Source organism: Macaca mulatta, chromosome 17 (assembly GCF_049350105.2).
Source record: "Macaca mulatta isolate MMU2019108-1 chromosome 17, T2T-MMU8v2.0, whole genome shotgun sequence".
Lineage (NCBI taxonomy): Eukaryota > Metazoa > Chordata > Mammalia > Primates > Cercopithecidae > Macaca > Macaca mulatta.
Genome location: NC_133422.1, coordinates 93,143,408 through 93,167,813, shown reverse-complemented (window position 1 = coordinate 93,167,813; position 24,406 = coordinate 93,143,408). Strand labels below are relative to the sequence as shown.

The 24,406-nt window shown below is 51.5% G+C and overlaps 2 protein-coding genes across 7 annotated transcripts in view; one reads left to right on the top strand and one right to left on the bottom strand.

Moving 5' to 3' along the window:
* Nucleotides 1-14,745, top strand: part of STK24 (serine/threonine kinase 24) — a 129,817-nt gene extending 115,072 nt beyond the window's left edge. Inside the window, 5 exon segments of one of the 2 annotated variants that reach the window (NM_001266859.1) lie at nt 1,622-1,767; nt 3,553-3,676; nt 4,978-5,046; nt 8,111-8,247; nt 12,259-14,745. In NM_001266859.1, coding sequence (NP_001253788.1) covers nt 1,622-1,767; nt 3,553-3,676; nt 4,978-5,046; nt 8,111-8,247; nt 12,259-12,295 — 513 coding nt within the window. In that variant the 3' untranslated portion in view covers nt 12,296-14,745. 2 annotated transcript variants of the gene reach the window in all.
* An 824-nt stretch (nt 14,746-15,569) lies between these two features.
* The window catches only part of FARP1 (FERM, ARH/RhoGEF and pleckstrin domain protein 1), a 303,581-nt gene continuing 294,744 nt past the window's right edge, over nt 15,570-24,406 (bottom strand). For all 5 annotated transcript variants that reach the window (XM_028837234.2, XM_077973887.1, XM_077973885.1 and 2 more), the window contains 3 exons: nt 19,266-19,373; nt 18,675-18,826; nt 15,570-17,069 (listed from right to left, as the gene is read on the bottom strand). In XM_028837234.2, coding sequence (XP_028693067.2) covers nt 16,988-17,069; nt 18,675-18,826; nt 19,266-19,373 — 342 coding nt within the window. In that variant the 3' untranslated portion in view covers nt 15,570-16,987. The remainder of the gene's footprint in view (nt 17,070-18,674; nt 18,827-19,265; nt 19,374-24,406) is intronic.

Sequence of the window (24,406 nt, the reverse complement as noted above, 5' to 3'; positions counted from 1 at the left end):
TTTCTTAACTCTTGTGTAAAAACGGATCACGAGGTCAGGAGATCAAGACCATCCTGGCTAATATGGTGAAACCCCGTCTCTACTAAAAATACAAAAAACTAGCCAGGCGAGGTGGCAGGCGCCTGTAGTCCCAGCTACTCGGGAGGCTGAGGCAGGAGAATGGCGTAAACCCGGGAGGCGGAGCTTGCAGTGAGCTGAGATCCGGCCACTGCACTCCAGCCTGGGCGACAAAGCGAGACTCCGTCTCAAAAAAAAAAAAAAAAAAAAAAAAAGTGGTTACTTTTACAAGAGCACCATGGTTGCCTAATATGCCAGTTTTGGTAAAAGAATTACATGAGGAATGCAACATTTTCTAAGCACCTCTGGGGAGATGCAGGCTGAGACCACCACACCAGCATTTGATGACTACATCAGCATCTTGTGGTAGTGGGGCTTGTCCTGCATGCCACGATGCTCTGCATTTTATTACAAGATGATGTTTGTTGCAGCCACCATGCACCAGCACTGGTGGAGATACGTGCAGGCATGTCTTCCCTTACAAAGCATGTGTCTAGTATGGGCTTATGCTCCAGCACACAGAGCTCCACCCCACAGCTACCGAGGAGCTGGCTGAGAGGCGAGACTACGAGCACCTCCGGGGTAGCTGGGGTTTCACCCTTGGGTGGACGGGGAGGGAGAATACTCAAGGGTGATCCAGGTTTCTCATGAGTTTGAATCTGAAAACGTGCTTGGCTTTTGTAGTCAAGCTTTTGTAATTTGGAGTGAGTGGGAATTCGGTTCGACTCGGTATTTGGGTGTTCCTGGTGTCTATTCCAATTTGGGCTGTGCTGGTTTCCTTGGGAAGCACATTCCCTGTCACTGTCGCCATCCTCAAGGCAGGCAGCTGACCAGGTGCTGAGCCCAGGGCATGGGTGAAGTCTTCAGCCCAATCACAAGGGAAGGGAGGGACCTGGGAAACAGCCCTTCTCAACTGGGAAAGTTGGTGATGCAGAGCGCCCAGCTGCTCTTTCAGCAGACAGGAGAAAGGGCATCTCCTGGCTCCTTTCCGGTTTCTTTGAGAGAATTCCAAATTGACGTTTCTATTATATGGTTGGATGTGGCCAAACGTTAAAAAATTGGGTATAGTGGCTCAGGCCTGTAATCCTAGCTACCCAGGAGACTGAGGTAGGAGAATCGCTTGAACTGGGGAGGTGAGGTTGTAGTGAGCTGAGATCGCGCCACTGCACTCCAGCCTGGGCAACGAGCAAAACTCCATCTCAAAAAAAGTTAAAGCGACATAGAACATACATTCTGTCAGCTATTTGCCATAAAGTATTTCATAAGCTAGGAGATAAGGTCTCTTAAATGATCCCTGTGAAGCTCTGTGCAGAGGTTTCTGTGGAAATGCATTTATTAGGGACCTCCTTAGAAAGTCACTGCCCTGCCCACCATGGTACCTGGAGCCCAGGCATAGGTCCTGAGCGCCTCGTCTTTGGGTGAGTCACAGTGAGAAGAGGTGCGGAGTAGAATCGCAGCCATCAGGTGTCAGTGTGGCGGGTTGACATTTTGAGGCAGAAGTCTGTCCTTTGGGGTGGGATCAAGAGCTTCATCTCATATTTTGTTGTTGTGTGTGTTTTTCCAGAGACCCACTGCTAAGGAGTTACTGAAGCACAAGTTTATACTACGCAATGCAAAGAAAACTTCCTACCTGACCGAGCTCATTGACAGGTACAAGAGATGGAAGGCCGAGCAGAGCCACGACGACTCGAGCTCCGAGGATTCAGACGCGTAAGTTGGCCCCTGAGCGACCCGAGCGTGTGTGTGGGAGGGACCCACTGGTCTTTGTCACTTGTTTGGTGTGGGTTTCGTTTTCTGTTGAGTTTTTTTTAGACAATCCAGGCTGGTGGCGGTTGCTGTGTTAGCCACATCCTGGGCCTGTTGGGGAGCTGAGCCTCTGGATGTTGCTGGTGGAAGTTCTACGAGTGAACTCTGTGGCAGAGCTGTGCGTAGGGAACTGGACCTGGCTGTTTGATTCTGTTTTGTTTCGTTCGGTTCTGCTCTGTTTTGTTTTCCATTACACTTTCTGTTCTTAAAATCATGATCAGGTGAAACTGCTTTTCATGGATGTCTGAAAGGCCAGAAATGCACGTGTTTGTGATTCTCTGTTGTGTCTGGTAGAAGCTTCTGTACCAGCGGTGACTTTCTGAGAACTGCTGTCAAGTTCGGCATCTAGGAATTCCCTTGGCTGAAGAGGCGAAGCGGGGCTGGAGCCATTTGTGTGGCGAGGGCTGGGGAAGGCGGTCGGGTAGGCTTGTGTCTGGAAGTCCAAGCCTGGGCTCGTCTGTTCTCGTGCATGCCTTGGCAGCAGTCAAACTTGGCCCACAGTGCAGGTCCATGCGCCAGGCCAGATGAATGAGGATTTCCGGGGGTGACACCCTAAGTGGGTTTTCAGTGTCTCTAGGTGATGGCAGTTTAAAGCCAAGTTTGAGACCACTGCCCTCGGAAGTTCCTGAGGCACTGCCATTGGGAGATTGCCGGGGTAGCGACAGGGATGACAAGATAGAGAGACTGGAGAGAGGTTTGAGAGCCAGGACGTGGCGGTGGATTTGGGTGAAGGAGGGAAGCCCACGTTCCAGGCTTGGGCAGCGTGGCCACAGGCGTTGTGATGTGTGGTGCAGGAAGCCGAGTGTGGGGTGGACCATGTATGAGTCTGAGTTGTCCAGGAGGAGACGTCCTGTGTGAAGTGGCACCGAGGTGTGGCGTTCAGGTGAGAAAGCTGGGCAGGTGAAGTGGGCTTAGGGGCCACTGCTCTGTGGAGGTCACTGGAGCCAAGAGAACAAAGGGTGTCAGTCGGGGCGTGTGGGGGAGTGAGGCCGGCCCCTAGGGAAGCCGGCGTGAGGGTGAGGCTCCGCCTGTGAATGAGAGGGGAGAGGTGTGGCCGAGGGGCGGGAGGAGGTGCAGGCTCAGTGGGGCCACAGGCGTCAGGATGATGAGCAGGGCCAAGGGCTCATTGCCTCTGAGGCCCACGCAGGACAGGGAGTCAGCACACATCTCATGATGGGGGAGGGAGTGCTCGGAGGGACACCGGCGGGCTTTGGAGCGAGTGGAGGGTACCAAATAGAGGCAGTGAGTGTGGATCCTGGAACCGGGGCTGAGAGACGGCCGAGGTGAGGCCGAAGTGTTGGAATGACAGGCACGAGCCACCACACCCAACACAGGGACATCTGCTTTCCTGGTGAGAGGAGGAGCCCAGCAGAGAGAAGCTGATGGCCCAGAGATGGGCTCCCAGGGAGGCGGGGGAGGTGTCCTCCAGGAGGAGGAGGAGAGTGGGCACGCACACGCTGGCACACCAGGGAGGTGCGGGAATCACCTCGCGATGGTCTCGTCTCTGTGAGGGAGGAGGCGGGGCATCTCTGGAAAATCCCCAAGGGACTGGACATGGGTGTTATGGTGGGGACTTGGCGCTGGTGGGCGTGGGTTCGGAGGTCCCCAGGCGGCCTCCCCCGAACGTCCCAGCGCCCCCAGAGCAGACGTGCGAGCACTGATGGGATCTCCCTGCGTGTCTGTGTTAAGGGAAACAGATGGCCAGGCCTCAGGGGGCAGCGATTCTGGGGACTGGATCTTCACAATCCGGGAAAAAGACCCCAAGAATCTGGAGAATGGAGCTCTTCAGCCATCGGACTTGGACAGAAATAAGGTACGTCTGCTCCCTCCAGAATGGCCACACTGACCTCAGTCTGCGGTGTTTTGGAGGCATGTGTGTGTGAAGCTTGCTGTGGCAGCTCTCATAGAATTTTGTTGCTAGGGGATGGACGGATTGAGAGCTTTAGTTCTGTCTGGTGATCCAGGTGTTCACACCGGGGAGTCTGGCCTCTGGTCTGTTCTGTGCCACTCCATTCTGCTCTCTGCAGCCCTGCAGTCAAGTTAGGATGTCCTGACATGTGGCAATGTCATGGGGTTTGGGGGTGACCCGTGAAATGACTTCATAGCTCTCTTTGGGGGACTGTTGTGCATGTTGGGGTTACTTACATACATATCATAATTTTGTGATTGAGTTTTAAGGACCTTATAAATAAATGCATTGCTTTTGATATTTATGTAGAACAATTTTGATTAATTGGTTTTATGCCTGTTAAATTTATGAAAGGCCATATATTTAGGGTCTTGTGTAAAACATAGTGGTGTAGTTTCTCTCAGGCAGGGTGGGCCAGTAGCTGTGCCCTGTTGATCCTACAAGTCCTGCTTTGATAAGTGAACAGGTAATGTCCAGTTAGAGGCTGCAAAAGTAGAAACTCGGCCTCTGTCATAGACAGCACTTGGAATGGCCAATCTTGGCCTGATTTCTATTTTCAGGGTTTCATTAGTAAAGTGCTTTTCTCTCTCTCTCTCTTTCTTTTTTTTTTTTTTTGAAACGGGGTCTCTGTCACCCAGGCTGGAATGCAGTGGTGCCATCAGAGCCCACTGCAGCCTCAAACTCCTGGGCTCAAGCGATCCTCCCACCTCAACCTCCTGAGTAACTGGGATTGCAGGCATGTGACACCATGCCCAGTTTATGTAAAACTTTTTATTTTTATTTTTGTCTTTTTTTTTTTTTAGAAACAGGGTCTCACTATGTTGCCCAGGCTGGTCTCAAACTCTTGGGCTCAAGTGATCCTCCTGCCTCGGCTTCCCAAAGTGTTGGAATGACAGGCGTGAGCCATCATGTCCAACCAGTAAAGCACTTCTGCGTAGATAGCGAGACGAGGCAGTTCACCACCTGCGCCCACGCAAAGTCCCCTTCCACATGGAACCCAGATGCCGGTGTCCCTGGCGTGTGGGTTTTGCATGTCACTGCAGATGAGACTTTGAAGTCTAGCGAGAGGCAGCCGATAGTCTTCAGCTGTCATGGCGCGCAGAGGGCGTTTCCTCAGCGTGAAGTGTAGGGGTGAGAGGTTCGTTGCATTATTGCCGATGTGAACGTCAACTGTTTCTGATGACCTTTTTTTCCTCTCCCCCAAGATGAAAGACATCCCAAAGAGGCCTTTCTCTCAGTGTTTATCTACAATTATTTCTCCTCTCTTTGCAGAGGTAGGTACCTGGCTGACCTTTTCGGAGTGGGAGGGAAGAGGGAGGGAGAAGCTGGACACACTTCAGTGGTGATGTTGCCAGTAAGAGTTGGGGACATTAAGACAAACTGGCAAAGGCTCAGAAAGCCTGCATGGTGCCTCCCCAAAGGCTGTCAGCGTCAGGCACCACCTTGCACCTCCCACTGTCCTGGACGGTGGCCACTCCGCCACAGCCTGGAGTGTGCAGACTGGATGACAGTGACCCAGCCTGAGACCCTGTGTCACCCGTTGCACTGCTTTTTAGCAAATCTCATTGGGTGCAGCCTGCTTCCTTTGCTTCAGACCTATTTCTGGCCATATGAAAAGTAGAGTCTTTGTTCTAAGGAAGACGTTGGATGCCCTGGAGTCCTCCGGTCTCCCCTGAGCCACATGTTTCACCAAAGTCCCTCCTCCGCTCAGCAGTGCTGCGCCCCCAGCTGGGCCTCCCCGTGCCGTGCCCACCCTCTGCTCAGCCTCTCCCTCCCAGAGGAAAGTGCTCCCGGCCGTGTTTTGAGAGATTTTCAAAAGTAGGCTTTATAAGAATGAAGGTTGTTCTGCATCTGGTTAGTAGCGGATTTGAAAATATGTTGGAAGTCCCCCCTTTTCTTGTTGTGCCCCTTCCTGGCTGAGGTTGCCTTTGAGGTATTCACTGTGGGCCACACACACATCTGTTTGCATGGGGATCACCCTCTTTGGGCAGCTTTCCACTGCGGCTGTGTTTGGGGGCCCTGGTCCTTGAAGGGGGAGGCCTTCGGAGGAGGAAGCATCGTAGGAGCTCATTCCCCTCTCCTGTGCCTGCGTCATGCAGTGGGGAATCCCTGGCCGTGGGCTGTGCCCAGCCTGCCAGTGCCTCTTCCCAGCCCTCCAGTGAGCCTGCACCTGTTGCCCTGCCCTGGAGGGTTTGTCTGAGGGCCTCTGACCTGGCAAGTTTCAGGGCCCAGTGCGAGCAGGGCTGTGGCCGGGGCCCGAGGCCTCACCTGCAGCTTCAAGTGGGAAACAGCCGAGCCCGCTGATGTCGGGGAAGGCACAGGGCACGCGGAGGCCCTGCTGGATGTCTGGCTTCAGCCCTGGCTCATGGTTCTGGGCACCTGTGTTCTTCCTACCTAGGATGTCCAGGTTGAGTGCCTGCTTGCTCTTCATTTTGTCCCATGGGAGTGGGCCCCGTGGGATTTCCAGGCTGCGCTCCTGCGGCTCTGCCGTTGGCCTCTGGAATCGGGTCAGTCAGGCAGTTAGGGAAAGTGCATGGAGTTTTTCATTTACCTGAGGCTGTTTATTTTTTTACTGGGCTCATGAAGGAACTTTGACATAAGTATTCAGGACATATCCTAAATGCGATCGTATCCTGGATTTTCCAGCTAACCAAATGCTAAACTCGCATCTTTCCCAATGTATTTTTATGAATGATATTTGCTACCCTAGAGTTCAGAGTGTTTAATGTGCATTATTTCATACAATAGTTGCAGAAGCTCAATAGAAGGATTATAGCCCCATGTTTACAGATGAGGCCATTGAGGAGACGGGCGTTGGCGTCCCTGCTTTCCTTCAGGGAGCACAGGTCAGGTTGCTCCGTGAAGTCAGTGGTGGGTCCAGTACGTTCCACACAGTGAGGGGACTGGCCCTCTCCCAGGGCAGCCCTTCTTCTGCCTTTGCTCCTTCTTTGAGACTTAGAGGCGGGACACAGGCAGGAGGGAGAGTGCTGGATGGTACATGATCCTGTTAGGACTTGTAAATACTGTGGGGGAGTCCTAGACAAACACAAGTGGCCATCTCGGGGCCGGCGGGGTGGGCCCTCTTGGACAGCAAGAGCTTCAGGAACAAATGCTCTCCGCACCCATTGGCCCTCTGAGGTCAGACTTTCCTGTTCCTGCCTGCCCCTTCAGCAGCGGAGAGAGAAGCTGTGGCTCTCAGGGCAGGGCTGGGTTTGGAAATGACAGCATGTGTTCAACAACCTGCAAACCAAGCTGAATGTCGCCTGAGATGTTTCTTACTTCCCTGAAAAGGAGGCGGTGTCCATCATCTCTGGAGCCACCACGAAGGGCCTCTTCTGTCGAGTTCTGAGCCATGCTGTATCTTGATTGAACAGCTCTTACTTTCACAGTTCACATTTCTGGGCCTTCCAGAGAGAGACTTAGTTGACCTTTAACTTAGGGAAGTGCCTGAAGGTACTGTTGTGATTTCTCTTGGGAGTAGAGGAAGGACACTGGAGATTCCCAGAATTTAAGGCTGCCACTTACATGAAATGGAATGTTTTGACACTACTGTGGATCACAAAGGCAGTTTGCTGGAGTTTAAGAACCAACCCATTAACATGAGGAAGTAAGCTTTGACGGCCCACGTGGCAGTTTCATATTGAGATTAGATTAACTTACGATAGCCTTTGAAATTGCTTTTCTGGTACAAGGTTATGGTTGAAATGGGAAAAGAGCACAGAGAGTACAGTCCATCATGGTGAGACTCGGGAGAGGCACACAGAGAGCTAGTCGTCTCTGTTCTGGCCTAGAACAGTCACGGTTATGGTCTGACGATTACCCTGTCTATACATAACTGCTCTCAGAGCATTTGAATCACCTTTCTTCAGAAGGAATCTGGGCTGGGCGCAGTGGCTCATGCCTGTAATCCCAACACTTTGAGGCCAAGGCGGGCGAATCACTTGAGGTCAGGGGTTCGAGACCAGCCTGGCCAACATGGTAAAACCCTGCCTTATTAAAAATACAAAAATTAGCTGGACGTGGTGGCAGGGGCCTGTAATCCCAGCTACTCGGGAGGCTGAGGCAGGAGAATTGCTTGAACCCAGGGGGCGGAGGTTGCTGTGAGTTGAGATCGCGCCACTGTACTCCAGGGTGGGCAACAAAGCCAGACCCCATCTCAAAAAACAAAAAAAACCCAGGGATCTGAAGTGGTCTGGATCCCGAGTCAGAGCCTTTCCCGGACACCCCGGGGCTGGGGTGGTGTCATGGTCCACGCACTGTGTTGCTCCTTGAAAAGCATGCTTCCCGGTTCTGCAGCTGGTGCACCTCACACTGTTCTTCCTGTTCGTGTGTTTTCAGTTGAAGGAGAAGAGCCAGGCATGCGGCGGGAACTTGGGGTCCATTGAAGAGCTGCGAGGGGCCATCTTCCTAGCGGAGGAGGCGTGCCCCGGCATTTCCGACACCATGGTGGCCCAGCTCGTGCAGCGGCTCCAGAGGTAACTGCCTGGGGCCCCCCTGGGCTGGGGAAGGAGAGGCCTGCACTTGGCCTGGGACTCGGTTGGTGAGTTTGGTACTTCGCTCTTGGCCTGTCTGTTCCTGTTGTCTTGCAGGCCTCAGGGTACACACAGAGTTGAATTAGAGGAGACTTTGTTGAATTCTAGAAATCAATGTGAGTGAAGGATCTGAATCTGGAAACTGCTGGAAAAGCCCGCAGGACTTTGTGCGTTTGTAGCTCTTGCCACACAAATACAGGGTGGTGGTGAAATAATCTGTTTCCTCTTAATTATGCAGCTTAATTATTGGCCAGAGAATGATCGTTCTTAGCCAGATGTGTGTAACTGTCTCTCTGGTTTTTGGCTTTAAAGTCAATGTGAGAAATGCCAGCAGCTTTGGTGTGGTCACCTCGGCGGGAGCAGGTGCACGTGTGTTCGCTGTCTTAGCTGTGTGTGTCTTGTCTGCAAGCCTCCTTGGTAGGGGCTCATCTGTGCCAGCCTGTAGGGAGCTTTTGTCCCTGCCCAGTGGCCCCACCTGTTACACACACTGTGGGTGAGGACTCGGTGGGGTGACGGCTTCGCCCTCCCTGCCCCCTCCCAGCTTGTTGTAGGAGTAACCATGGAAACCAAGCCCCTCCTACCTGCCATGGGCACAGGCGCAGGTGTTTGGAGGCAGTGGATGTGTGCTGGGCAGCTGCTCTGTGTGACCCAAGGGTGATTTGTCACTGGGCTGTCCTCCCCCACCCCGGGAGGACCAGGCGTGCTGCTGCCTTGACATTCATCTTCAGGTGTCCAGGCTGATGCCCCTACCAAAGCTGGCTGAGCCTCTGTGATGATGACGGGGATTTCCAGGTCTTCCCTGAGATGTGTCCCACCTGACAGTACATAAAGAAGTTGTGCGCGTGTGAGGTCCCTTTTGCTATCTGGGAGTGATTGAAGGGGCTGCCTACTGTCCTGTGAAGAGCCCCTCTAAGTGGGGGTGGCGGGAGAAAACCACAGCTCTGATACTTCCGGTTTATGCTTCTGAACTCGGGTTTCTTAGTATGCCATTTCAACTTTTTAAGTTGCTAGAAAATAAAAATGATTTATTGGCTGCCTTTAATTTTGAGGCAATTGAAGGATGATCCCTCCCTCCTTTGATACCCAAAACAGTATAGGAATACAGGAAAATAGAATGAAAAAGTCATCCATCTTTTGCCTGAACACAAATTTTTTGATTTCTCAAACTTAGTATCACATACCTCATGCTAGTGACATTATTTCTCATTAGAAAGAGCCTTATAATAAAGCAAATAGAACAAAACCAGAAACTCGCAGGATTGTTACTGTCTTGTTCGGCGTTTTGTTTTCTGCTTTTGTAGTATTACTTTTAGAACCAATACTTTCCACATTGTTCAGAATTGCCTGAAATTGTTATGAACTGTTTGTTTGTATACATGACTTGATTTCCCCAGGAGCTCCAGGGCAGAGCACCTGGCTTGTATGTGTTGAACTGATCCATGTTTCCCATTTCCAGACCCCTGTCTCCCTGTTCCTCTTCTTTCAGTTGTTAAGGCAAGTTGATCTGTACTAGTGCTGGCCAGTAGAAGTACAATGGGGGCCACATGCAGAATTTTACGTTTTCTGCTGGATGTGGTGGCTCACGCCTGTAATCCCAATGCTTTGGGAGGCCCAGGCAGGAGGATCGCTTGAGGCCAAGTGTTTGAGACCAGCCTGGGCAAAATAGCAAGACCCTGTCTCTACCAAAAAAAAAAAAAAAAAAATTTAGCCAGGCATGGTGACTTGTACCTGTGGTCCTAGCTACTTGGGAGGCTGAGGCTGTAGAATTTCTCAGGCCGAGGAGTTCGAGGCTACGGCTATGATCACCTCTGCACTCCAGGCTGGGCAACACAGTGAGACCCTGACTCTAAAAACCCAACAAAAAGAGAATTTTACATTTTCTCATAGCCATATTTTTAAAAAGCAAAATGAAGTGAAATTACTTTTAACAATACATTTTTAACCTGCCAGATCCAAAGTATTATTTCAACATTAATACCAACAATCATCAATAAGATATTTTACATTTTTGGGGGGACCGTCTTTGGAATTGATGTGTCCTTTACACTCAGCACATCTCCATTCACAGGCAGCACATTGCACGTGCTCACTGGGCATCGTGGCTGGGGATGACCCTCTTTAACCTCATGTGGGTCTGTAGCTACCTGATGTCTGTGTTGTGTTTAAAACTTTACTTTGCAGTGACACACAGGGGAGGCCGAGTCGGCGCTCTCTTGCCTTTGTCTGTGATGAGTGCCCCTCTTTCCTCCTCTGTCCTCAGACGACCTGCCTATTGGGGTGCTTATCGTCTCCCTGCAGGCTTGGCTGTGGCCCCCACTTCTCCCTTCCCTGCTCCTGAAGCTCCCACTGAGTGTTCACCTCTGCTGGCTGCCAAAACCACGGGGCCATGGCTTAGACTTCCTGCCAGTTTTGCTCCGAACACGTTATTTCAGTGGATGACTGTAGGAAAAATGAGAGCTGCCTCTCGTCTGAAGCATTTTCAGAGCTTACTATGTCATCATGTATGGGTCCATTTTTTAGAATTTCTATGGTACTTATTTCTGTCTCAGCTGGAATTAATGTTTGGATTCTTTTGTGTGACATCAACTCATCCTGTGATTTAGTCATTTGTACTTCTTTATAATTGAGTCTTAGGCTCCGTGGCTAACACGTGCTTTTGGGAGGACCTTATGTAACCATTCGTTCTCTGGGAGGGTGCCAAGTATTTCAGATGCCTTAAAAGAGGAGCTCTAGATGGGAACGTTTGAGATTAGCCTCGCCAAATACGTCCTCAGCCATCTCTCCCGGACCTGTGACTTGGAGTCTGCTGTAAAATGGTTGAGGGAATCGTGGTCTTGAGGGGACCCTGTCCTCACCCTTTTTTGTATTCTAGAGACAATCTTGTAGAATTTTTGGAAGACACAGAAATTACCCATGATCCCACCACCGTAGCCCAAATCTCATCATCATCTTTGGGTGCATTGCCTTCTGTTGTCATCCCAGGTTATAAACTTACTGAATTTTCTTATCTACCTTATAGTGCAGATAAGATTTTTTAGAATTTCTATAGTACTTATTTTTAGGATGCAGAAGTTGTGCGTGTAAACTATACTTATATAGCGCACATATACAGGTTGAATAGCCCAAATCCCCAATCTGAAACTTTTTGAGCACCAGTGTGAGGCTCAAAGGAACTGCTCTCTGGGCCATGTCAGATTTTGGATTTGGGGATGCACATTGGTAAGTATAATGCAGATATTCCCAGATGCAAAGCCAGAAGCATTTCAGATAAGGGATGCCCAACCTGTAATTTTGTATGTACTTTTAAACTTGTACATATTTTTAATATTGCTTTTATATATATACACGTAGATACAGATAATTACCAATTTTAGTCTGTGTTATTTCAGTTTGTATAATTTACTTAACTGATTCTGTACTGTTGGGCATCACAGTTGTTTCCAAATTAGTGTAATTACGAAAATCCCAAGAGACATTTTTGTGCAGACGGGTTGTTCCTGCTTTGGACCGTATTTCGGAAGCAGTTCTAGGAAATAGATTCTTGGACTACATCGCTATTTTTATAGCCAAAATGGGTTTCCTGCCCTCACATCGGGAATGTATATGCATCCCTGGAATCTTACTGTGTCATCGTGTATGGATTAATTTTCACTTTTTAACAATTGATCATAAGTAAAAAGATATTATTTCCTGTTTTATTCACATCTCTCCAGAGAGGCCGAACCCATTCTAGGTTTTTGTGACACACTCTGGAGTTTTTGTGTGAGAATCATGATCTTCTCAATCTTCATATGCATTCGCTTAAAGTTAGACTTACCCATTGATATTTGCTCCAGTTATTTTTGTATGACTTGGAATTTCCTATGAAAACTTAAGATTTTGGTTACTATGTGAATTTCTACACAGGGATGAGAAATGACATGTATTCACTTCTCTCTCTCTCTTTTTCCCTAGATATTCTCTAAGTGGTGGAGGAACTTCATCCCACTGAAATTCCTTTGGCATTTGGGGTTTTGTTTTTCCTTTTTTCCTTCTTCATCCTCCTTCTTTTAAAAAGTCAACGAGAGCCTTCGCTGACTCCACTGAAGAGGTGCGCCACCGGGGGCCACCCCAACGCCGGGCGCCCGTCCAGGGACACACACAGTCTTCGCTGTGCCACAGCCAGATGAAGTCTCTCAGATGGGTGGGGAGGGTCAGCTCCTTCCAGCGATCATTTTATTTTATTTTATTACTTTGGTTTTTAATTTTAACCATAGTGCACATATTCAAGGAAAGTGTCTTTAAACACAAAAACCCTGAAATGTATATTTGGGATTATGATAAGGCAACTAAAGACATGAAACCTCAGGAATCCTGCTTTAAGTTGATAGCTCCCTCTGGGAGCTGGAGAATCGCTCTGGTGGATGGCTGTACAGATTTGTATATAGTGTCATTTTTACGGAAACCCTTTCAGCGTGCATAAGGAATCACTGTGTACAAACTGGCCAAGTGCTTCTGTAGATAACGTCAGTGGAGTAAATATTCGACAGGCCATAACTTGAGTCTATTGCCTTGCCTTTATTACATGTACATTTTGAATTCTGTGACCAGTGATTTGGGTTTTATTTTGTATTTGCAGGGTTTGTCATTAATAATAATTAATGCCCCTCTCTTACGGAACACTCCTATTTGTACCTCAACAAATGCAAATTTTCCTCTTGTTTGCCCTACGCCCCTTTTGGTACACTTAGAGGTTGATTTCCTTTTTCATCGATGGTACTATTTCTTAGTGTTTTAAATTGGAACATATCTTGCCTCATGAAGCTTTAAATTATTATTTTCAGTTTCTCCCCATGAAGCGCTCTCGTCTGACATTTGTTTGGAATCGTGCCACTGCTGGTCTGCGCCAGATGTACCGTCCTTTCCAATACGATTTTCTGTTGCACCTTGTAGTGGATTCTGCATATCATCTTTCCCACCTAAAAATGTCTGAATGCTTACACGAATAAATTTTATAACACGCTTATTTTGCATACTCCTTGAAATGTGACTCTTCAGAGGACAGGGCACCTGCGGTGTACGTGTGGCCGTGCGTGTGTACTTGTGGCTTTGCGTGTGTGATGAGACACTTTGGAAGACTCCTGGGAGAAGTCCCCAGGTCAGCGCCCTGGACAGCTTGCACACTTGCTCACTGAGATGATGCGGTTGGAGGTTGCTGATCTGTGCGATTGCTGTAGCGGTTGCTGGGGACCTTAAGGGTTATTTTGCTTCTCTGAAAGGGCCCTGTGCCTGCTAGCCAGGCAGCCAGTGTGTCTGTTTTTCTTGGTTTGCTGTGGGGCCTTGCTTGGCGAGGGGGAAAATCTCTGGGTTTCTGGAATGGGAGAGTTCTTGCAGCAGTTGTTGACTGGTACATGAAGCATTCTTTTATGTTTGTTGAAGCTGATGATTGACATCTCCCGTGGGTGTGCCAGTTCTTGTGGAGTGAGGATTTTTGGAAGCAGGGAAGTTAGTGGGTGAGCTTGGGGATGTAGCTCAGCTATCTGCTGGTCTAGTGGCCTCTAAGCTACAGGGGGGACAGAGCCCTGAGCTACAGATGCTTGAGTGGGTTATTGTGTCAGTTTGCTAGTGCAGTCTGGTTTTTAAGCTCTAAAATTGAGGTATTTTATTAGAAGTGGATTTGGGTTGAACTCTTTAATTTCTATAAGGGATATATTTTGGTTAGGGGAAATAGAACTGAGTTGCTAATTCTTATTGTACTCATTACTCTGCACAAGAATGTTATCTGGAATAATAAAATTGGGGAAGATTTCATTTTGTATTTCCAGGGAATATTGTGTGTGGGGAACTGTTTCCTTACGTGAAGCAGGCGGCATAAGCCAAAGGTTAGTTTTGTCTTTGTGAGAGAATCGCACAGATGAGTGTGTGTTCCCCAGGGCGTGCTGTTACCCGATTTTTAAGTGAGCCAGGGCAGACAGCAGCTTCTCTGATTCACAGAGGTCTTCAGATTTACAAATGGACAGTGACATCAGTTTTTAACACTGAAGCCAGTTTCATGCTAGTAACAGTGGTTGTGCTGCTCGAGGGACTGGGTTCTGATGAAGAATATTGGTATGAACGGGGAGTCTCTGCAGTCGCCAGACTAATCCTACTCAGCTCCTTCCCCCGTGGAGCAACAAGTGAATCTTTGGCAGCATTGAGTTGATTGGCAGCATTTCCTGTCGGGGCAGATGGGGTTTGATGGAGTTAGAAAGCTTGCCACTGTACACTGTCTCCTGGGCTGTTACTTTCTGTTGACACACAACATCAGCTCCAGAGTTTTTAAGGGCATCTTAGCCAAGGAAGCTGGCCTTTGTGTAGCCACTTCCAGGCCTGCATTAACAGAGAGCCCAGGCACCAGGGCTACAACTGGAACCTGCCTCAGCATCAACTGCTGCTGGTCTGTAGCCAGACCCGCGGGCCCAGCCTTTGAGATGGGTTTACTGTCACCAATAGCCTCTCAGTGCCAGCCCTGAGCTGCTCCTGGCTCAGCTACCTGGAGCCTGCAGCCTGGGGAGGTGCTCAGCCTCTGCCTCTGGGAGACGAGGGCTGTGGGCTGGGTGGCTGCTGCCAGCGAGGTGGACACCAGTGTCGTTTGGGATGTCCTGGCCACCACCTGCTGGGTTCTGATTTTTTTGGAAGTGTATCTGCCTTCCTTATCCAAAAATTTTATTCCTGAATTGCTCCTGTGAAGTGGCTGGTTTGGTTCAGTAGGTAGCATTTTGTACCTTTCCTTTGGCAAAACACGGTCAATTTATAAGCATTTTTTAACATTTCCTTCTTTAAAAACAGCTTCTGTATTTCTGCTCTAAAATATGTCAGCAAAGGCAGTGACTTAATAGGGCATGTTCTTAAGCACAGGGACTGTATCATGCAGGGGCCAATAAAGCTCAAGAAAACGAGTATCTGCGTCATTGTGTGTCTTGTGTGTAGCGTGTCTCAAACTCCATCTGTCCCTGGCAGCTTGGGCGTGGACTGTTACCCACACTAGTATTTTCCTGAGGGCACACAGGAAGCAGAGGTGCTGGTCACAGGTCAGAACCACCAGTGTCTAGCAAAGTAGTTTGGAATCATCCAGAACTAGCTGAGGAGACTGCCTCGTCCCCAAGTCTCCAGGAATGAGTGACCAGTGACTTCTGGAGGGAGCCCGATAACATGGGGGCTTTAGAAACCCTTGCTGGAGTGTCCCCTTCCCCCCCCGCCCCAACCACACACACCACACAGAAAATGAAGACTACAGACAAAGTTGGTTGTTTTGCCTTAAAACGTCAATATGTTGGATTGTGGCGTGAGGTATTTTTATTCCCTTTGTTAGTACTGGAAACCGTCTGGTACATCTTGTAAGGCAAATGATTAACACACGTCAGGCTCTTTGTTTGCAAGTTGCCGTTTCCAGGTACACCAGTCCAAGCTCCACAGAGAGGGCGTGCTCCTGGTTCTCAGGTGGGCAGGTGCCATGGTGCGGGGCACTGGAAGGAACTGGGTTGAATCGGCCGTTGCCTCAGCTTGAGACTCTCGTTGGAAAGGGCTTAGGAAAACCAAGGGAATGGCAGCCACCCCATCACCGTCGAGAACAGACAGATGTTTCCCGAGTGGGGGCCTGAACCGTTGGAAACCACGTTCCCTGTGCAGTCTGACACTACCCCATGCCTGGGGGGAATGAGTATAAAAAGGTAAATGTTTTTGAAGACAGGCACGATATATACTACTAGAGAATGCGCAGTTTCAAACCACAGTTGCAGGAGGATATAGGAATAACGACAGGTGCCGGGGACTACGTACCATGATTTCATAGTGCTCTGCAGCCAGCACGCTCACTAAACGCTCATCACGGAACATACCACAAATGGCCCTGATCAATGACATACAGGTTTTCATGCTTGTGACACACACAGCAAAACACCACGGCTTATCTTCCCATTGTGTACACCACTCACAGGACGGTGACAGTCCAGGTATTGCACTGGATCTCGGCTTCTCTTAACAGAAAACAACCCTGCTACGGTTTGGAAAGAGTTACCACTTAAAACGATTTGGTCAACTTGCACCAAGAAGTTGGTCGGGAACGGGTGTTTTCAGGTGAGCGTGAAACCCCGCAGTGGAACGCGATGTGCTGCAAATTGCTTAGTAATCAGAGAAGTGAGTCCTACTAACTTCCTATTATTACAAAAGTAGAAAGACTGAAAAAACGAAATCTGAAAATGATCTCATTTGCTTAAGGCTGCACCGAGTGTATTGGAAACACCAGGAAATCCACTTTGTAAAATGCAGCAGCCAATAGGTGAAAATAACAAAAGTTTCTTTTTTTAGGGGAAAAAAAACCAAAAAACACTTGCCCTGTCTTGTGTTGAACGGATGTGTGTGTGTTTTTCAGGGGCAGGGTGGAGGGAAGATGTCATTTGGCACTCTCTTAATGACAATGTTTTAATACTGGCACTAGCTAAAGAACAGCGCCCCCAGCGGATGCCAGGACTGGAGGTGGGAGCGCTGTTCATTCAGATGCTGGGAGGAAGGGGTTGAAAAACGCGGCTGTGGAGACAGGAGAGCTGCTGGGAAGCCATGTTTTTGATTTTCAGACAGGTGTTAATTTTACCAGGCTTCATTAATACAGAAGAAAGAAAACGTCTTCCAGGAGAGCAGCCACTGCGGAAACGAGTGTGTCCGGCCATCAATACACGAGAGACTCTTTGTGACTCAACACGTGGGCCCGCGAGGCAGAGCTGGTGGCACTGCGGATCACTTCCATCCACCTGCAACACGGGAACGTCAGTCAGTCAACTTTTTTTTTGTTTGGACGGACTCATGACGCTTTGGTGGGCATCGCTTATGGAAACACGGGGTGAAGTCAGGTCGCCTTGTTGGCAATCTGCCACTTCAGCAGGAGAGCAAGGGAACGCCCAGCACCCAGGCGTTCTGTACAGTGGAGACCTACTGGCCTGGGCACTCATTTAATATGGAGCTGTAAGCACCTTGCTGAGGTGACACTGCCCACTCCATTGGAGCAGTTAGGAGTGAGGTGGCCTCGGCTGTTGGGGAGAACGCTACCTCCTATTTTCATGGACACTGCAGAGAATGGCGGGGCGTGTCCCATCCTGCTTAGTGGAAGCTCCCCCTTTGAGACAGGGTCTGGCTGTCACTCATACTGGAGTTGGGACTACAAGCCTGCACCACCACGCCTGAATCTCCATTTTATATGTTTGTGTATTTGCTCTGTACCAGTGATTCTCAAATGGCTGTGATGCTGTCCCATTTGGTAAGGTCTGGAGACATTTTTAGATGTCCCAACTGAGGGGTTGCTGAGGGCATCTAGTGGGTGGAGGCTAGGGATGCCGCTGAACATCCTACACGATGCAGGACAGACTCCCCAAATTACCTGGCCCCAGGCCTTTCAGGATCTGGACTGCAAGGCGGGGCCCTTTGCCACAATAATAACAAAATCCCAACTTGGTTAAACCCAGCTCTCGAGCTCAGTCCCTCAAACTAAGTTTTTCAGTCCAGGATCAGATTTGAGAATGGTTCTCAAATGGTTCTCCTCTGGGTTCCTTTTCTGGTGATATTGCTTAGGAAGTGCTACCTTTGGATACCACAGGAGTTTTAAACTCTGGTTTTAAAGCATCGTGCTATTTCCAAAGAATTTACTGGGAAGTACGCATAATTGTCCCCGCTGCTTTAAAAATCCCTGGGATTGATTGACAAACTGCTGTTCTGTCCCACAACATGGCCAGCAGTCCCTGAATTGGGGACTGCCCTGTCTGGTCTGCAGCCTGAGGACCTCCCTCCCCACAGGGGGTGGCTCAGAACAGCCTTAGGCCTGACTCTTATTTCGCTTTATTTCTTGGTTAAACGAAGTCTGTGGTCCCTGGGTCCCATTACACCATGTAGCCAGTCTCACTAATAACCCTGAAGAGTTTTCCTTCCTCATAAGGTCCTTTGACCTGAAACAGCATTTCTGCCACAGCCCTGGCAGCAGCAGCGTGACTAGTACTGCTGCAGCCACAGACTGCGAATCCCGAGGTGCAGTTTGGTTTTGGTCGTGAAAGGCTTCCACTGGGCCTGGGTGGGTAAAGCTGGGCCAGCAGAGGCCGGTGTAGCGGCACCCACTGGGGCTTAGCTTCATAGTCCCGTACACACACATCAGAGATCTCCAAGCAAGATGTCTAGGGCCTCAGCCAACGCCGTGCAGGGTAAGGGCCCAGGGAAGTCAGGACCCCACTCTCTGCCATGAGAACAGAATCGCCTGCTGGTGTCAGGCAGTGGGACCCCAGGTCTAAACACTTCAGTTGGCAGGGAAGGGTGGGGCCATCTCACTCGCTAACTTGGGAGCAGAGCCCTGTGCCTGGGAAGGGGGCAGCTACCTTTCGAACGTGTACTCGCTTTCCGCCCTGAAGTAGTAGACGTGGGACTTGAAGTGCAGCTTGAACACGTAGTCTTTGTGGATGTTCTCGGACTCGGAGGGGATGGTGAGCGAGTAGCCGAGCAGAGGCAGGCTGGCGAGGGGATGATTGTCCTGGAAAGGGGAAACAAAGTGGCTTTTCGGGGGCAGCTTCTGCTGCTGGGCGTGGCTGCTGCCCCACATCGGGCAGGGACTCCGGGAGCCCAGACAGCGCCACCCTCGGGTGTGGGCCTGGAAGGGATCATGGGAGCCAGTGTTGGCCTATACATGATGGCCCAGGTGGCAAGTCCCCACCAGGACTGAGCTGTGGATAAAGCCAGCCCCCGTCCCTTGTCCCGCCAGAAGATAGGTGGCCCTTCCTAGGGCAGAAGTGGTCCTTCAGTGGATAATATCAGCCTTTCCTAGAGCTGAGGGCCTCAGGTGGACAGGGGCCCCCTGCCAGCATCCCTGTCATCCCCGTGACACCTGGCTGGAGCTCAAGAGGCCTGAGTCCTTCCAGAGGAGGGCAGCCCCCTCACCTCATGCTGCCACCCACCCTGTGTGTGGCACTTACCTGGTGTGACTTGTAGAAGAACAGGCAGAAGTTTGTGAACACCACCCACAGCTTCTGCCACCCATTGCTGTTTTTGAATTTCCTCAGCAGGTTCCCAGACAACTGATTCTGCAAGGCAAGGAGGCCTGTGAGAAGCACGGCGGGCACCTGCCCCAGCTGGGTGTGGAGAGCAGCTGCCCCTGCACCAGGGCCCTGGGCTGGGGCATGTCCACGACTGAAGGTTGAGGCCTCGCTGCTCCCCCGTGTGTGGGGAGACGTGGCAGGTCCTGGAACCCTGATCTCATCACTTCCCCTTGCCATTTGCTGGGGGGCATCTGGGGGGCCCTGTGTCCCCCCAAAAGACACGCTGAGGTCCTGACCACCAGTACCTTAGAACGCAGGCATATTTGGAAACAGGCTCGTTGCAGGGTAACTAGTGAAGATGAGATCACACAGGGTAGGGGTGGGCCCTAAATCCAACGGGAGTGGTGTCCCGAGGAGAAGAGACACCTGGCGGGGAGGGAGTGGGCCCTGTGACACCGAGGCAGAAATGGGGGTGCAGGACCCCACGCACTGCCAGCGGGTGGAAGGTGAAGGAGGGAAAGATCTGTCTCAACAAGCTCGGAGCAGCAGCACTCATTTTGAGGTGTCGGGCACCCTGCGCAGGAAGTGGGGCCTGGGGTGCTGGTGTGCGGCTCCCACCTGCCCTCTAGTGGCCCAGGAGGCAGCCGCAGCCCTGCCCACCTCCAGGCTCCCGGCTGGCCCAGCCCCTGGAGCATTGTTGGGATGCACTGCAGCCCAGCTGGGGGCAGGGACAGGCCCCTGTGTCCACGCTACCTCCAAACAACCCTCAGCAGGCCTGACATGTTGGTGGCTCATTTGGTTGCTTTGCAAAAGTGACATCACCAGCAGATACTCAAAGCAGTTACACCGCCTTGTAAAGGCACTTAATGCCACTGAATTGTTCATATAAAAATAGTTGGCTAATATTGTGGTATGGCTATTTTACCACAAAAAAAATGCGGACTTCTGAGTCTGCCTCATTCCATGTCTCTGAGTGCCCCTGTCACTAAGCTGCTGTGCTGGGATCAGTCTGGTGTCCCTGCCCTCCAGTTGCTCAGGGTCCAGTGGGAGAGATGGACACCGACAGTGGGTCCATGAGGGGCTGCAGGATATGGAGGCCCCCTCTGTTGGCAGAATGAGAGGGACCCTGCAGATGGGGGAAAAGGGGGTTCCAGGCCAGGCAGGCAGCCCCAGCCCTCCATCCTCCTCCCCCAATGGCAGAAGGGAACAAGAAAATGCAAGGCACTAGGTTCCCAGAAGGTCCTGGTGGCGCCCGGGCTGGGCTGATAACCGTGTGGCATCTTGGGCCATGCACCGTGGGGCAAGGAGAGTGGCACATTCCCCTTTCCTGTTTTCATACAGAATCACAGTTTTCACAGCCAGCCCCCCCTGCGGTTCATACATGTCACCCATCACAGTCTGGGCCCATTTGTTACCAAAGCAGCTTCCTTAGAGCTCTCCAGCTTCTGCCTGGCCATTCTGGTAGCCTCTGGAAACCTCTTCATCAATACGCACATCCAGCGGCCCTTCCTTGCTCCCCACCACCCAGCGGCCGAGCCTCCTGCTCCCCCCGCATCGGGTCCATCCTGGCCTCCAGCATGTTACAGGCCCTGCTCGCCGCGACTCTCCTGCCCCACACTCGGGAGGCCGAAGCCATGCTGGTGGCTTTCAGACCTGTCTCCATTCACTGCCTTCACAAGAGGGTCAACATCCTTGTCCAGAACCAGACCAGCCTGCCCTGTCTCCTCGTGGCCCTGCACTGGGGCCTCCGCTCCTCTCCCTTCTTGGCTCTCATCCCCTCGGCCCCTGCTGTGGGTTGAACGCACCCTGCAACAAGACAAGCTCAAATTCAAACCGATGGTGGCCTCATACGGACACGGGGTCTCTGCAGATGCGATCGAGGTCAGGCCACTATGATGAGCCCTAAGCCTAACGTGAGCCGTGTCCTTAGAAGAGGACATTTGAGCGCAGATGCAGGGAGGACAGTTGGTGACATGGCAGACCAGAGCCCTGCGACATGGGTAGAGCCAGGGACCCCCGAGGAGAGGACTGCCGCAGCCACCAGATGCTGTCAGAGAGGCGGGGACATCTTCCCTGAAGGAACGCACCTGCCAGCAGCTTGATTTTGGACTTCCGGTTTCCGGCACTGTTAGAGATGTTTCTGTGGCCTCACCCAGTCTGAGGCTGGTACTGTGTGATGCCACGGGGAACAAGTATAACCCCCGTGCCCGCCACTCCCTGGCCTCCGTGTCCCTTCCCTCCTCCCAGTCCTGTTGGCACTCCGTCTGCTGAAGAACCTTCCTGCTGTCCCCCATCTCGCCACTCCAGCCTTAAAAGACAACTTGCATTGCTTTGCTTCTGGCCCTTCACCGGCTCTAGTGCCCACGGGCTGGGCAGCCCTCTGGCCATCCCAACATCTGACCCTCCAGTGGGAGCCCCCAGACCTGCTGGCTTGCCCACAACTTTTAGCAGAGGCCACTGAGTCCACACTGTCCCCAGATATGCCCCTTCCTCACGTGTGCCTGCATGAGTCAGATGGGAGCGGGACTGGAAGAGAGGCGGGGCACAGGACTGTGGAGAGGAGGCTGCCGAGTCAGGAGGCGATGGAGCTGCTTTGTCCTCTGTCATGCAGGGCGGAGGCCCTGGGGACGGCTCCTCTGCGAGTATTTGGCGTCTGGCACGCGAGGGCCGCCTGCCACTGACGCCAGATTGACGCCACACGCCTTGGGAGGGGGCTTTCTGGCAAGGGTGGACATATGCAAAGTGATAGAGCAGCCAGGTCCCTGACTGTACTGGGTGGTCACTGCCACCTGGAAACCCCACTGGCCGGTGGCTCACTCTACTGCTCTCTGCTAGGGGCAGCAAACTTTTCCTCCAAAGGTGGACGGCAGATACTGCAGGCCAAGGGGCAAAACTGAAGACATTATTTAGCAGCCATTAAAAAAATGGTAAACCCATTCCTTGTTCACAGGCCGTAAGCCATCAGACTGGGGCTAGATCTGGCCGGGGGCCAGTCTGCCCCTGACTCAGTGCCTTGACCTGATCATGCACACGGAAGGCTGCGACCATGCAGATTTGTTACCCAAAAGAGCTGGGCTGCAGGGGACTCCCGCCACCTGGATCCCACTTGGGTATTTCCTGCCTTGTTGAATGGCCTGGGTGCCTCCAGGTATTTAAAAAGCTTTGAGGCGTATGACAAATAGGCCTTCAGAGTCTTACACATTGCTGAGGTCAGAATGAAGCAAGGTCAGGACAGTTCCTCCCCAATGGTGGCGCCGCACGTCGACTGGCTTCGTTTCAGACACACACCCACAGGTGAGAGCTGATGAGACTCACGGGTTCTAACCTGCTCCTCCGCCTGGGGGTCCCTTTCCTGCTGTCATAATCCCCATGCCCTGGGAGAAGTCTCAGACCCGCAAGCTTTGCACAGCCTGGTGGAGGTGTGAAGCTGGGGAAGAACAGTTAGCGCTCTTCACACTTGGGCTGTCAGGAGGCAGAAGGGAGGCCCGGGGAGGGAATATTCACACCTGCACACTCAGGGGAACCCTATGGGACAGAGCCTTGTATGTGGGGCCAGCTGGACTGTGCCCGTGGGGGAGCCAGGGCCTGCACCTCGGATGTGTCCCGTTGAGGATGTCTTCAGAAGCAGGCCTGGGCTTAGAAACACTGGCTTGTAGCAGGAAACTCAATAAAGGCAGGTCTGAGCAATGGGGAAGGTCGTTTCCAGGGAATAAATTCCAAGACTCCCTCGAGACCCTCCACGAAGCACTGCTGGCTCATTCCTGCTGCTGTTGGTTCCAAGAGCCAGCAAACTCCTGTCCCGGCCATAGTCTCTTATGTGACACTGTTTGGACCAGGCCTGTGTGGGAACCGGACCTTTCTGCGTTTTAGAAGGTGAGTCCTGCCTGTAGCGCAGCAGCCCCGCAGAGGGCGCGGGGGCAGAGGTTCCGCAGTGAAATGTGGGCATTCACATAGAACACAATCACAATGATGGATGGCCTCGCCCCAGCTCAGGGCAGGGTCCACTGCCAGTGAGAGATTAAGAAAGCTTTCTTGTTTTAGACCTTCATGGGTTTGAAGTGTTCTGAAATACAGCTGTGGGCCTGGACTGAAGAATGTTTAGGGAACGGGTGTTTGGAAAGGATTCATGATCTGGGAGAGATGCCATCTTCAAAGCCAGCTTTCAGGTGGCAGGATCAGAAAATAATACCCTGAAGTGAAAGGCTCAGAAGCCAGGCCTCCCTGAGCACCTCCTGCCTCGCCCCTTTCCTCCCCCAGGCAAGCCACAGAAACTAGAATCCCCCTTCCTTAAGGCGGGTCATTGAAACCAGAACCTCCCCCCGGCCAAAGCCAGCCATGAAACCAAAAACAGAGACCCTAACCTTTCCCCACTGTTCTGTGTCAGAGCTGGCTACAAACTTACTCCCCGGCCCACCTTGTGTGAGAAGAGGGTCTAAGACCCCCACTGCGGAAAGGGTCCCACCCACACCCAGGAGCAAGGAACGCTGCTCAGAGAGGCCAAGTGAACCTGGAGGGGCCCTGCTGGGCTCCTTTCACCCTCCAGCATTAGCTCTCAGCCTGTCCATCATCAGAGAGGCCAAGTGAACCCGGAGGGGCCCTGCTGGGCTCCTTTCACCCTCTGGCATTAGCTCTCAGCCTGCCCCATCAGCTCCACTCGGCCACCCGCTCTTCACCCAACCGAAGCATAAAAACGACCGTTTTCGCCACACCTCTGGGTCTTCATTCTGAAGGCTCCCATGTCATGTAAAATGACGATGAAATAAACTGGTCATGCTTTTCCCTTGTTAGCCTGTCTTTTGTCACAGGAGTGTCTGCCGTGACCCTCATGACGGGGAGGAGAGGGATCACCCCCTTTCTACCCCTCCACAGGGATGGCTCTCAGAGCCTGCGTCCCCTTCTCCCTGGGTTCTTCCATGAACCAGGACACTGGCTTTGGCTGGCACCTGCTTGCCATCATGCAGACTCTCCTCCCGCCCATGCACCCGATTCCCGTGGGCGGTTCAGGATGTGACAGCCATGGAACTGTCCAGTAGCTGTGCCCTGGGCACCTGTGTTCTAGGCTAACTGCATGAGAGGTA